At 47.2% G+C, this 13876-nt stretch overlaps 1 protein-coding gene across 1 annotated transcript in view; it reads left to right on the forward strand.

The window, feature by feature from the left end:
- cds1 (CDP-diacylglycerol synthase (phosphatidate cytidylyltransferase) 1) overlaps positions 1 to 13876 on the forward strand; it is a 165170-nt gene that overhangs the window by 90229 nt on the left and 61065 nt on the right. Inside the window, exon 5 of the mRNA XM_072496250.1 lies at positions 3424 to 3563. Within this exon, the coding sequence (XP_072352351.1) occupies positions 3424 to 3563 (140 nt within the window). The remainder of the gene's footprint in view (positions 1 to 3423; positions 3564 to 13876) is intronic.

Here is a 13876-nt window from a genome sequence, read left to right on the forward strand (position 1 = left end):
GAAACATTAAGTTATGAAGAGAGGTAGGGTATGCTCGGGTTGTTTTCATTGGAGCAGAGAAGACTGAGGGTTGACCTGATCAAAGTGTACAAAATTATGAGGGGCATGAACAGGGTAGATAGGGAGCAGCTGTTCCCGTTAGTTGAAGGTCAGTCACAAGGGGGCTCAAGTTCAAGGTGAGGGGCAGGAGTTTGTTTTGGGGGGGGGTGGGGGGGGGGGGGGGGTGGGGAGGGAATGTGAGGGAAAATCCTTTTTACCAGAGGATGGTGACAGTCTGGAATGCACTGCCTGGAAGGGTGGTAGAGGCGGGTTGTCTCACATCCTTTAAAAAGTATAGAATCACTACACTACAGTGTAGCGGCCCTTTAGTCTGCACCAACCCTCCCAAAGAATACCCTACCTAGCCCCTCAACCCATCCTATTCCCATTACCCAATAACGCGACCTAACCTTTTGAACACTTGAGGGGTAATTTATCATAGCCAATCCACCTAACCTGCACATCTTTGGACTGTGGGAAGAAACTGGAGCAACCGGAGGAAACCCACGCAGACATGGGGAGAACGTACAAACTCCATACAGACAGTGACCCAAGGCGGGAATTGAACCCAGGTCCCTGGTGCTGTGAGGCAGCAGTGCTAACCACTGGATGAGACCTTGGCATGCCATAACATTCAAGGCTATGGGCCAAGTGCTGGCAAATGGAATTACGTAGGTAGATCTGGTGTTTTTCATATGTCAGTGCAGACTCAGTGGGCCAAATGGCCTCTTCTGCATTGTATTTTCTGTGAGATTCTGTGATTCTTTTGAGAGAGAGAGAGGGGCATGATAATGTGAATTGCCTAACAGTGCTTCACGGTTCAAAATTTAGAAGGTGTAATATAATCTGTTACTTACCATTTTACATTTGAGCCTTTGCACCTTCCGTTATTTTTCGGAGCCAGAGTCAGGAAGCCAAGTGGCAGGTCTAATTTTAGTGAGCGCTTTTCATCATGAACTGAAGACGTGCCCCTTAAGGTCTGTCTTCAGTTCATTGACTTTCACTCTTTTCAAATGGAACTGTCACCCCAACACTGCACAACCGCGTCACCCTCCAACAATGCTGTGCCAGTTCTCTCCCTGACGATGCTCACCCTCTTCCTGCTCACCCTCTTCCCCCTCACCCACTCCCCACTCCGAACAATGCTCATTCCCCTTCCAGTGAGGTAGTTGTGGTGAGTGCCATCGGGAGGATTGGGGATCTGGTTGGTGCTAGAGCAATTTGATACACCAGCTGATTTACTTTGAGCTGCCCTCCTCAGCAGGCTTTACACCTGCTAGGAAAAGCCCGAACAGAGCTGTGAGAGCTGCCTTCTCTCTTACTACCTATCTACAGCTGCAATCAAATTTGCTAAACTGAAACTTAAAAGCTTCTCTACTTTACAAGGTCCCAGTTGCTAAGGAGTCAATGCTTATTTATATACTCTTCTCGCCATGACTCTTTCTAAACACAACAGAATCACTGTTTGAATTGAAATCAATCTGTACACAAACAAACACCTTTTTCCAGCATGAATCTAACTGTGGTTTTACCCTTCCAGGCACAGAAACATTAAATTAAACTATACATTATTTTTGATGTTTACCAATACAAATATAAACTCTGTAAAATACAGTTTTTCTAAACTAAAATTGCATCGAACATACAGCTTAGAAATCAGCCATTCGGCAAACTAGTCTATGGTGGGCTTTATGCTCCACACAAGTCTCCTCTCATTCCATCTGCTTCGTCTCAACCTTTTACCTTATCTTTCTATTCCATTTTCTATCTGTTTCCTTTTGAAAACCCCTAAACTAAATGCATCAACAATTGTCTGGGGGAGCATTTTCAATATCCTAACCACTCAGGGGAGTAAAGAAACTTGCCCTTATTCCCCTAATGGAGTTGTTGGTAATCACTTTGTATTTATGGCCTCTAGTTTTGGATTCTCTCACAAATGCAAACATTCTCTCAACGTCTACCCTGTACAACCTATTCATAATTTTAAAGACCTTTCTAAAGGGAAAAAAGTGCCTACTCAATATTTTCCAGTATCTCTCAGTTCTAGTACCATACATCTTTGTGCTTCTGTGTCCTTTTAGACCATATGGAGACCAGAACTGTGTAAGAGTGCAGCCTAACCAGTGTCTGGTATAAATTTAATATAACTTTTTCTGTACCCCTATAAATAAATTCCAAAGCTTTGTTAGCATTTTTAATTGTGTTGTTTGCCTGCAATGCTCTTTGAATAATTTTCACCTCTATCCTAAGATCTCTTTGCATTTGTTATGCATACAACTGCTGTAGCTACAAGGCTCCGCAGGCAACAGTGAGATACATGACGAGATAAATGTTGGCTAGGATATTGGTGGATCTCCTCTGCTCTTTGAATAATGCCATGGGGATTTAAGCTGGCCTTGTAGGGACAGGGTCCCCTGTTTAATGTCCATCCCCAACATGGCATGTGCAATAGTGCAGTATTGTGGGTGTGTCACACTAATGTGTAACAGCAGTTAGATTATTTTGTTAAGCACTCTGTTCAATTTCATTACAAAATACCACATTAAATGTAACAAGAACAAATAAATGATGGTAGCATCTGATTATTGAAAAAGGTTAATAGAATACACAGCCCATAGAAATGTGGAAAATTGGTAAGAAATGCTGAAGAGGCAGCAATCAAAGGGTGCACCAACAATTTGTATATGGCATGAAGAAATGCTCAGAAATTATAGTTCTGTCACGGTTGAAAGTTAACACAATAATTAAACATATGCCACAATTATTGTTTATTCAAATTTTAGGTATGATCTTTTTTCTCCCTACCTACTGTCTAATCAAACTGCCCTAAAAGGGACAAGGCACAACTTGATAGGAATGTGTGGATGTAATTCTAATTTATAAAATATTCAAAGGATGTACATTACATTTTAATTTCCCTTTAGTAAAATTGAGGGGTGTGTGTCCCATTATCTTAAGTGATGCTCATGGACTGGACCACACAGTGACCGGATACAGGTTCCTGGTCATAATTCCCTACTGTAAATTGCTGTTAGGATGGCAGACCAGATCCTTACTCAAGGGGATAGAGAGAAAATTGGAGGGCAGTGTGCTGAAGAGTGACATTGTAATTACCCACTTATCCAACAGATTATGTTGAGACTAGAAAAGGAGAAAAACTTTTTGCATGTATATGTATTGGATGTGAGTTTGCCAGCCCAAAATGCAACCCGTGACAATCTGATGGGAGTCATACAATACATTTAGTTTAATTTTTTCACACTGTATAAAATTATAAAAAATTCAAGCTGAAATCTTAAGATAACTGAATAGCGAACGTTAAAATTGTGAAACATAAATGAAGCATGCTTACAAATTTATTTTCTAATTACATTTTTTTGGTAGGTACTTTCTTCTCTGTGTAAATTATTTCTTTTATGGAGAAACAGTTGCTGATTATTTTGGTGGTCTGGTGCGAAGGGAAGTGCCACTTCAGTTCCTGGTCCGCTATCATCGCTTCATCTCCTTTGCTATGTATCTAGCAGGTGAGTAAAAGTTTAGTATACCTGTATCTTCAAAGTGTTGTACGTCTTTGAATTACTTAAAATGTTTTTGCTGCATGCGATAAATCCAACTGGAATAAAATGTTCTTTTAAAAATATATAGCATTTATCGCTAGAAAATCTGGTTTGCAACTCCGAGTTTCTAGTGGCATTTCCTCTGAATCAATACATTGGGCCTCATTATGTCTGCTTATTTTTGGAACAAATCAACAATTTATTCAACATTGAGTAAAAGCACTCAACAGAAATTGAAGTTGATCTAACCTCCAAGCCTTTCATTTGTGTGCATGGGCACACGTGCATTAAATTAATCTGTTTAATTGTTCAGTATTATATTTTAGTAATCTATTGTGGTTAAAAACAAATCTGAGCCTAACCTTTCATTTGCTTTAAAAAAGTATGTTGATTAGAACTTTATCAGAATAATCAGTACAAACCAGAACAAAGGAATGCTAAAAAAAAACACACAAGCAAATATGAAAGTAAAAAAAAAACACAACACATCATTAACTTAACTAACACTAACCTAAACCCCCTAACAGCTGATGATGACTAAATCCTTAAAAAAGGAAATAAAGGGACAGCACGGTGGCGAAGTGGATAGCACTGCAGCCTCACTGCGCCGAGGCCCCAGGTTCAATCCCGGCTTGGGGTCACTGTCTGTGTGGAGTTTGCACATTCTCCCCGTGTCTGAGTGGGTTTTGCCCCCACAACACGAAGATGTGCAGGGTAGGTGAATTGGCCACGCTAAATTGCCCCTTAATTGGAAAAATAATTGAGTACTCTAAATTTTAAAAAAAGGAAATAAAGGGACTTCTGGTGGCGGCCATGAGTTGAGGGGTCTCACAAAAGGTGGCTCTCGTCAAATAAATTTGGTTAAAACCCTTTAACCCCAACAAACAGGTGCCAAAAGGACAGAAAAGCCCCTAAACCAACTCCCATCAACTGCAGTGCCAACCAGCATGCTGAGGAACCAGCAACCTGAACAGAAAAGCAGCAAAAATGAGGGGCAGGATTCTCCCATCGGGTGGCTAGGTGCCGACGCCGGAGTAAAAAGGGGAGTGTTTTACTCCGGCGTCGGCGCCCGTTCCGGGACCCCATTCTGCTGCCCACAGGGGGCTAGGACGGCGCTGGAGCGGCCTATGCCGCTTCAGCTGCTGATCCCGGCCTGAACCCGGCGCCGCGGGGTCTACGCATGCGCAGTTGGGCCAGCGCCAACTAGCGCATGTGCACTGGCCTCCTTCCTCGCACCAGCCCCGACTCCGCGCCAAATGGCGCAAGGCTACCGGAGCCGGCGTGGAGGAAAGTAGGCCGTGGGGCAGAGAGGCCGGCCTGCCGATCGGTGGGCCCCGATCGCGGGCCAGGCCACTACGGAGCCCCTCTCCCTCCCACCACAGGCCGCCCCCAGACCCTTCAATGCCGAGATCCAACCGGCTCAGAGGATGTTAGAACGGCAACGGCGGGACTCGGCTTTTTGATGACGGATCCGGGCCGGAGAATCGGCGCGCCGGCCTGGGCTGGAGAGTCGGCGCATACCCTGACCGGCGATATGCGACCATGCCGGCGTCGATTCTCCGCACTGCAGAGAATTGTGTTGGGGCGGCGTGGCGTGATTCGCGGGGCGCCGTGCCGATTCTCCGACCTGGCGGGGGGTTGGAGAATTCTGCCTGAGGAGAGAGAAATCTTAGCCTTGGAGCAGGGAAGCCCGCATGGCGATACGGAATCAGCGACAGCTGACCTCACGGAATTTCCAACGCAGACCATGGCGCTGATGGAAAAAATTATGAGTTTCATTATATCTGAGTTCCAGAAACACAGGGAAGCTCTGAAGAAAGATCTCATAGCAGCCGTGGAAATGGCAGTAGAAGCTGCAACTGCCCCCACCAAGGAGGCTATGGGCAAAATGGAGCAAAGGCTGAAGGAAGAAGAGGTAACAGTGTGAGTCCTCGAGAAAGCTGCCATGGATCAAGGTGGTTGGATTGTGGCACTCGAAGCCGAGGTGGTTGGGCTGGTCGGGACCCTGAAAGGGCTGAGCGAAAAGGTTGACGACAAGGGAAATGAATCACATTGGCACAACCTGCTGATCGTGGGGCTACCGGAGGGCAAGGAGGGGAGGAACCCCATGGAATGTGTTGCAGCGATGGTCGGGCATGCTGGTCAGCAAGGAATGCTTCGCCAAGCCCTTGGAGGCTGGGCGACCATCGTGGGAGATGATTGTGAGGCTCCACAGATAACAGGATAAGGAGTGGATCCAGAGGTGGGCAAAAAGCGAAAAAGTGTGCAAGTGGGTAATACAGTCCACCCGCTTATACCAGGATATTGGAGCAGACCTGGCCAAGTGCCAGGCAGAATGTAACAGTGCCAAATCCGCGCTGTATAAAAGCAAGGTGCGGTTGGCATGCTCTACCCTGCCAATCTATGGATCACCTATCAGGGCAAAGAGTACTACTTTGCCCTGGAGGAGACCAACAAGTTCATGTAGAAAAATGAACTGGGGAAACAGCAGTAGTAGACAATGAGAGTAGGGTGGGCTTTAGGGACTCCAGAGGGACAGGGGCAACCAGATATGGGGGTGGAAGGGGGAGAGACGGGGCTAAATTGACGAATTCAATTGTTGAGGGGAGCTGCTACATTAGTGAACAGGCTGGTGCACAGAGGTACAGCTTAGGAGGAGGCTGCGGCGCACCTTCCAGGAAGGAGCGCCTGTCAAGGGGCAGGTGTAGAGCCAAAGGAACCTGGAGCAGGGAGACTAGGAGGGGAGAAGCACAATTAGGTGTGGGGGGGGGGGGGAAGAAGAGAGAGAGAGATGAGGTGGTGGGCGGGGGGGGGGGGGGGGGGGGGGGGAGGGAAGAGAGAGAGAGATGAGGTGGTGGGCGGGGGGGGGGTTGCGGTTAAAAGAACCAGAGCCCTTGCCCCTCTCAAAAGCCTGAGAGTGGACGTAGCCTTCTTACAAGAGACTCACCCAAGACAGAGGGACTGACTGTGGGTGAGGAACGGAAGGGTGGGACAAATGTTTAATTGCATGCTTCGACACTAGGGCAAGAGGGGTGGCCATACCAGTTAACAGGACTATTGCGTTCACGGCGACGAACACAGTGACGGATATGGTGGTGGTGGGGGGTTTGTTGTGGTTAGCGGGGCCCTGGAAGAGAACCCGGTAGTTCTGGTAAATATATACTGCCTAAACTGAGACGATGTGTAGTTTGTCAAGAAAACTATGCCGAAATCCCTGACTTCGACACCCACCAACCTTTCATTGGGGTGTGGTGGGGGCGGGGGGGGGAGAGACTAGGGACATATTTCCTCCCTATTCATGTACCCATCCATATGCCTCTTAAATGTTGCTAATGTGCCTGCTTCCACCACATCCTCTGGCAGCACGTTCCAGACACCCACCGTTCTCTGCGTGAAAAACTTAACCCACACATCTCCCTTAAACGTTCCCCCTTTTATCTTGAATCTGTGCCCCTTTGTAATTGCCACTTCCACCCTTGGAAAAAGCCTCTGACTATCCATCCTGTCTCATCCTCTCATATTTTGTAGTCCTCAATTTGGGGCAGCACAGTGGTTAGCACAGTTGCTTCACAGCTCCACGGTCCCATGTTCAATTCCCGGCTGGGTCACTGTCTGTGCGGACTCTGCACGTTCTCCCCATGTCTGCGTGGGTTTCCTCCGGGTGCTCCGGTTTCCTCCCACAGTCCAAAGATGTGCAGGTTAGGTGGATTGGCCATGATAAATTGCCCTTGGTGTCCAAAAAAGGTTACCTGGGGTTACTGGGTTACGGGGATAGGGTGGAAGTATGGGCGTAAGTAGGGTGCTCTTTCCAAGAGCTGGTGAAGATGGGCCGAATGGCCTCCTTCCGCACTCTAAATTCTATGAAATCTATCCTTCAGCCTCTGTCTTTCCAGTGAAAACAATCCTAGTTTATTCAACCGCTCCTCATAGCCAATACCCTTGAGGCCCGGCAACTCCCTGGTGAAGCCTCCTTGCACTCTCTCCAAAGCTTCCACGTCCTTCTGATAATGTGGTGGCCAGAACTGCACACAATACTCCAAAAATAGCTGAAACATGATTTCCCAACATCAACTCAATGCCCCGGCTGAAGAAGGCAAGTGTGCCATATGCCTTTTTAATCTTCTTTGCCACCTGTGGACTTGCACGCCCAGATCCCTCTGTATGCTAAAGTTGCTAAGGTTTCTGCCATTTACAGTATAATTCATACTTCGATTTGATCCTCCAAAATGCATCACCACACATTTGTCCGGATTAAACTCCATCTGCCATTTCTGTTCCAAGTCTCCAATCTATCTCTATCCAGTTGTACCCTTGGCACTATCAGCAACTCCACCAGCCTTTGTGTCATCCACAAACTTACAAATCAGTCCACTCATATTTTCCTCCAGATCATTTATATATACTATGAACAACAGAGGTCCCAGCACTGACCCCTGCGGAACACCACTAGCTGCAGATCTCCAATTTGAAAAACACCTATCCACCGCTACTATCTGCCTTCTATGACCAAGCCAGTTCTGTATCCACCTGTAACCTGAACGAGGATGTCTCGCCCTCCACGTTCTGGGAGGCACTGAAGGTGGTGATCAGGGGGGAAATAATAGCTTTTAGGGCCCTTAGGGAGAAGAAGGAAAGGATAACCTGGCAGTGGCTGATCGACTCCATATTGGAGGTTGATCGGCAGTGCTTCAAGGCCCAACTGTGGAACTGCTGGTGGAGAGGAAAACGCTGAACTACTCTCCACAGGGAAAGCAGTTCACCAGCTGCGCCAGTCATGGGGGGCCTTTTGCAAACATGGAGACAAGGCCAGCTGTATGCTGGCGCACCAACTAAGGAAGCAGGCTGCCGTGAGAGAAATAGTGCAAGTCAGAAACAGGATGGTTGCCCGAACTAGGTTAATGAGGCTGTTGCAAACTTTTACTGAGGCCCGTACACCTCCGAGCCCCGGGAGGGGGTCTCTGAGATGAAATTCCTCGATGGGCTAACTATTACCAGTGGTGGGGGAGGACAAGAAATAAGGGCTGGCACCACCACTAGGGCTTGATGAGATCATTGAATGCATTAATTCCATGCAGTCAGGGAAGGTGCCAGGATGAGATGGGTTCCCGGTAGACTTTTACAAAACATTTGCAACTGTGCTAGCCTGCACCTGCAGGAGATGTTCAACAATTTGCACTCGCAATCAAGCAACTGACAATCACCCTTAGTTTGTCGGAGTGGTGCACCGGCATTCGGAGAGGGAGCAGGGAGCATAGAGTCTCACTCTATGCAGATGACCTGCTCCTCTATGCTTCGAACCCCCTGGCCAGCATGGGAAAGATAACTAGACTCGGTAGAGAGTTTGGTGCCTTCTCGGGTTACAACCTCAACCTAGGAAAGAGCAAAATCTTCTAGGTGAACCCCCGAGGGGGAGGAACGGAGCCAGAGGAACTGCCGTTTCAAGGTGGCCCAAACCAAGTTCAGGTACTTGGGAATACATGTAGCTCACAACTGGACAAAGCTTCACAAATGGAACCTCTCCAGCCTGGTGGAGCAGGTGAAGAGGGACCTACAAAGATGGGACTCACTCCCTCTCTTGCTAGCAAAAAGGGTACAGACGATTAAAATGAATGTGCTGCCCAGGTTCCTCTTCATATTCAGATTGCTCCCGATCTACATCCTCAAATCCTTTTTCACTGGAGTTGATAAGCTAATCATAGCCTTTGAGGGGGAAAGATCCCCAGGGTACGATAAGCTATCTTGCAGAGAAGGCAACAAGTAGGAGGCCTTGCACTGCCAAACCTTCTATTCTACCACTGGGCGGCAAACGCAGAGTGGGTGAAGGGGTGGCTGAAGGAACAGGACGTGGACTGGGCCCAAATCGAAGAGACCTCTTACATGGGGACATCTCTCCAGGTGCTAGCCACAGCCCCACTCCTGGCCCTCTCGCAGACATACTCTGAGGAGACCGGTGGTAGTAGCCACATTAAAGACCTGGAACCAGTTCAGGTGCCACTTCAAACTCCGTGGTATGTCAATAGATGTCCCCATCTGCAATAACCATAAGTTCACACCGGCTAGTATTGACATCACATTTAGGGTATGGAAGGACAGAAGGGCCCTGAGGGTGAAGGACCTGTATGTGGACGGTACAGTAACGAGCCTGAGGGAACAATCCGAGAAACTCCAGCTCCCAGAGGGGAACGAACTTCGATGCTTGCAAAGAGACAAAGATGTTTCCCCAGCTACCCGGACTCTCACTTTTGGACTGGCTAGGAGGAGACAAATGAGGCGACATATACGGACGACTCAGGACCCCATTAGACAAAACGTGACGGAAATGAGGGGAGAGCTGGGCATGGAGATATAGGGAAGACTCTGGCTAGAGGTGCTACACCGGGTCCACTCCACCTCCTCATACACAGGACTAACCCTGGTGCAGCCAAGGTGGTGTGCAGAGAGTATCTAACTAAGGATTAGTGGATTCTTCCCAGAGGTGGAGGACAAGTGCGAACGGTATCAGGGGGGCCCGGCCAACCACATCCACATGTTCTGGTCCTGCCCCAGGCCCATTGGGTTCTGGACAGCCTTCTTCAAAGCATTGCCCATGTTTTGGGGGCCATCCCTACTTGTGGTGGTCTTCGGGGTGTCGGAGCATCTAGAGCTCTTCACAGGGATTGTTTGGAAAAGGAGCCTAGCAGGGAAGACAGTGGAACAGCAATGGCAGGAATTTTGGGGGGTTATTAGGAAGGCACAATAGAAATTCATCCCAAGTAGGAGGACAAGGCCTCCATGGCTGACGAGGGATGTCAAGGACAGCATAAAGGCTAAAGAAAAAGCATACAAAGTGGCGAGCATTAATGGGAAACCAGAGGATTGGGAAGCCTTTAAAAGCAAGCAAAGGACAACCAAAAAGCAATAAGGGGGGGGGGAGAGATTAAGTACGAGTGCAAGCTAGCTAGTAATATAAAGGGAAGACAGGAAGAGATTTTTTTCGGTATATAAAAGGTAAGAGAGAGGCAAAGATAGACATTGGACCACTAGAAAATGTGGCTGGAGAAGTAATAATAGGAAACAAAGAAATGGCAGAAGAACTGAATAGTTACTTTGCATCAGTCGTCACGGTGGAAGACACCAGTGGGATGCCAGAGCTCCAGGAGAACCAGGGGGCAGAGGTGAGTGCAGTGACTAAGGAGAAGGTTCTGGGGAAACTGAAAAGTCTGAAGGTGGATAAGTCACCTGGACCAGATGGACTACACCTCAGGATCATAAAAGAGACAGCTGAGGAAATTGTGGAGGCATTAGTGATGATCTTTCAGGAATCACTGGAGGCAGGGAGGGTCCCAGAATATCAAATAAATACTACCATTCCACTGTCAAATGCCTTTTCAGCATCCAGAGATACTAAGATCTTCGGTTCAGGTACTAGGGAGGGGGAAAAGATGACATTTAGCAGGCGACATTTCAGGAAGCCTGTTTGGTCCTCCAAAATCATATTTGGGAGGCAGGTCTCCAACTGGAGAGCCAACAACTTAGCAAACAGCATGATGTCCACATTCAAAGCCAGATAGGACAGTATAAACCACACTTTTAAGGAGCAGGGAAATAGAGGCTTGAGCGTCAGAAGCAACGACACCCGGGATAGGGAATCATGTCTAATAATAAAAATACAGTCTGCTCCAAGAACATTTATAAAATTCAATCGGCAAGCCATCCGGACCAGGGGTCTTGCCAGACTGCATCAGCTCAATACATTTTAAAATCGCGTTGGGATATAACAGGGAGTCCAACTCACTGCTCTTATCCACCTTGACCATTGGGATGGGTAGACTGTCCAGAAAGTCGGACATGACCGATTTATCTGAAGAGGGCTCTGATACATAAAGATCACGGTAAAAGGATTTAAAAGACCAAGTGACCTGGGGCGGGTCAGAAACCAGGCTGCAATCCGAATTGCGTATCTGAGTGATCTTGACATTTGAGTTGGTGAGCCAGAAAATGACTAGCCTTCTCCCTGTCCTCATAAAAGGTGCCTCTGGTGCGTTGTAACTGGTGTTTCGCCCTGCTAGTAGACAATAGCTCAAACTGGGTCTGTAATTTTTTTCCTACTTGCCAATCGCTCCAGAGTAGAATCAAGCAAGTATTGGTGATCCACCTCTAGATGGAATCCACCAGCCACATTCTCTTTAACATATATGCTCTGTAAAAGATAACTTTTTAAAAAATATATAAATTTAGAGTACCCAATTATATATTTTTCCAATTAAGGGGCAATTTAGCGTGGCCAATCTATCTAACGTGCACATCTTTGGGTTGTGAAGGTGAAACCCACGCAGACATGGGGAGAGTGTGCAAACTCCACACGGACTGTGACCCAGGCCCAGGATTTGAACCTGGGTCCTCAGTGTCGCAGTCCCAGTGCTAACCACTGCGCCACATGCTGCCCTTAAAAGATAACTCTTTCTCCCCCTCCAGACTGCCCCCCCTCCAAATTGAATCAGACCTGTTCTAAAATCATCTATGGAGGTGGGCAAAAGGTTTTTTTTTCAGTTGAAAATGTATCTAATCGCCAAGGTGGACGTTGGGTGGGGCCAGACTCTTGCAACAAATCAATAAGTGTGGAACATGGTCTGAAATAACAATTGCTGATTACTCACCACTGAAGGGAGGAGAACCCTATCCAAAACACACACAAAATCAATATAGGAATATGCATGGTGGACATGTGGGAAAAAAAAACAAGACATCTCTATCATTCAGGTGCGAAATACGTCCGGGATCATCAACCCCCACCCCCCCGGCCCATCTGAGTATAAAAGAAGACAAAGCCCTGGCCATCCCTGATGAAACAAGAGATTTAGGTTTGGAACCATCAAATCTAGGGTCCAAAATACCTTTCGGGTCCCCACCCAAAGTATGCTGATGTGTGTCAAGGTTGGGGATGGAGGCCAGCGGGGAGTTAATAAAATTCGTATCATCCCAGTTGGGAGCATAAAAGTTGGCCATCACTACCAGGGTGTTCAACATGGAGCCACAAACAATAACATTTCGACCATTGGGGTCGGCTGTTATCTGAGATGAGGAAAATGGAACTCTTATTATTAATTAAAATTGCCAAACCCCAGGCCCTGCCATTGAAACTGGAATGAAAAACCTGACCAACCCACCCATTGTGCAGCCTGGTTTGATCCCTGACACAAGTAGGTCTCCTGCACGAAACCAACATTGAGTTTAAGCTCTTGAGACAGGCAAATGCCCTCGACCTTTTCACTGGGCCATTCAAACCTCTAACTTTCCAGGTAACCAAACGGATTGAAGGTCTCCCACCACTCCTTAATCCGGAGTCAGCCATTCCCATCAAGAGAGATCAACCAAGGGACACTGAAAAGATAAAGAAAAAAGATCCACCCAAGATGGCCACCAAACCAAGTCAGAAAACTGGACAAAAGAAAACCAACAGACCTAACCTTTCATTTGTATTGGAGCTAGTGTGCATACAAATTATATTTAGAAAGTTGGTTTGAACTTGAACCCTAAGCTGTCAAAAGTTTGAGTTGCAGTGTGAATTAACGCCCTCTAAAAGAATATAGAACATAGAATTTACAGTGCAGAAGGAGGCCATTTGGCCCATTGTGTCTGCACCGACCGTTGGAAAGACCACCCCACTTAAGCCCACACTTCCACCCTATCCTCGTAACCCAGTAACCCCTCCTAACCTTTTTGGACACTAAGGGCAATCTAACATGGCCAATGCACCTGACCTGCACATCATTGGATTGTGGGAGGAAACCGGAGCACCCGGAGGAAATCCACGCAGACACAGGGAGAATACGCAGACTCCGCACAGACAGTGACCTAAACTGGGAATCAAACCCAGGACCCTGGAGTTGTGAAGCCACAGTGCTAACCACTGCTAACGTGCCACCCGGAAAATCAAAAACCTTTGATTTAATGTACTTTAGTTGACTTCTGTACATCATGTAGAAGTATTTAAGTTCTAGAGCACAATCCCTCAAGTCGAAGGTTCCCAAACTGGATTCCACAGAGGCCTGGGGTTCCGCAAGAGGCCTCCATGGGTTCTGCAGATGCCCAGGCTGGCACATGACCATGAGTCGCACCTGAAACTGCAGAGCAACGTTTCAAAATTAAATGGGCCTAGCGGAGTTTGGTGCTTTATAGTTTGTCTATTTTCCTCTTTCCGTCCTCCTTCACTGTAGAGAAAACACAAGCCCCTAATGAGCATCTTCACCTGAAAGCACAACTGAGATTGCAGATTTGCTGTTGTAAAGTTGCACCTGAAC

The sequence above is a fragment of the Scyliorhinus torazame genome, chromosome 3, assembly GCF_047496885.1.
Source record: "Scyliorhinus torazame isolate Kashiwa2021f chromosome 3, sScyTor2.1, whole genome shotgun sequence".
Taxonomy (NCBI): Eukaryota; Metazoa; Chordata; class Chondrichthyes; order Carcharhiniformes; family Scyliorhinidae; genus Scyliorhinus; species Scyliorhinus torazame.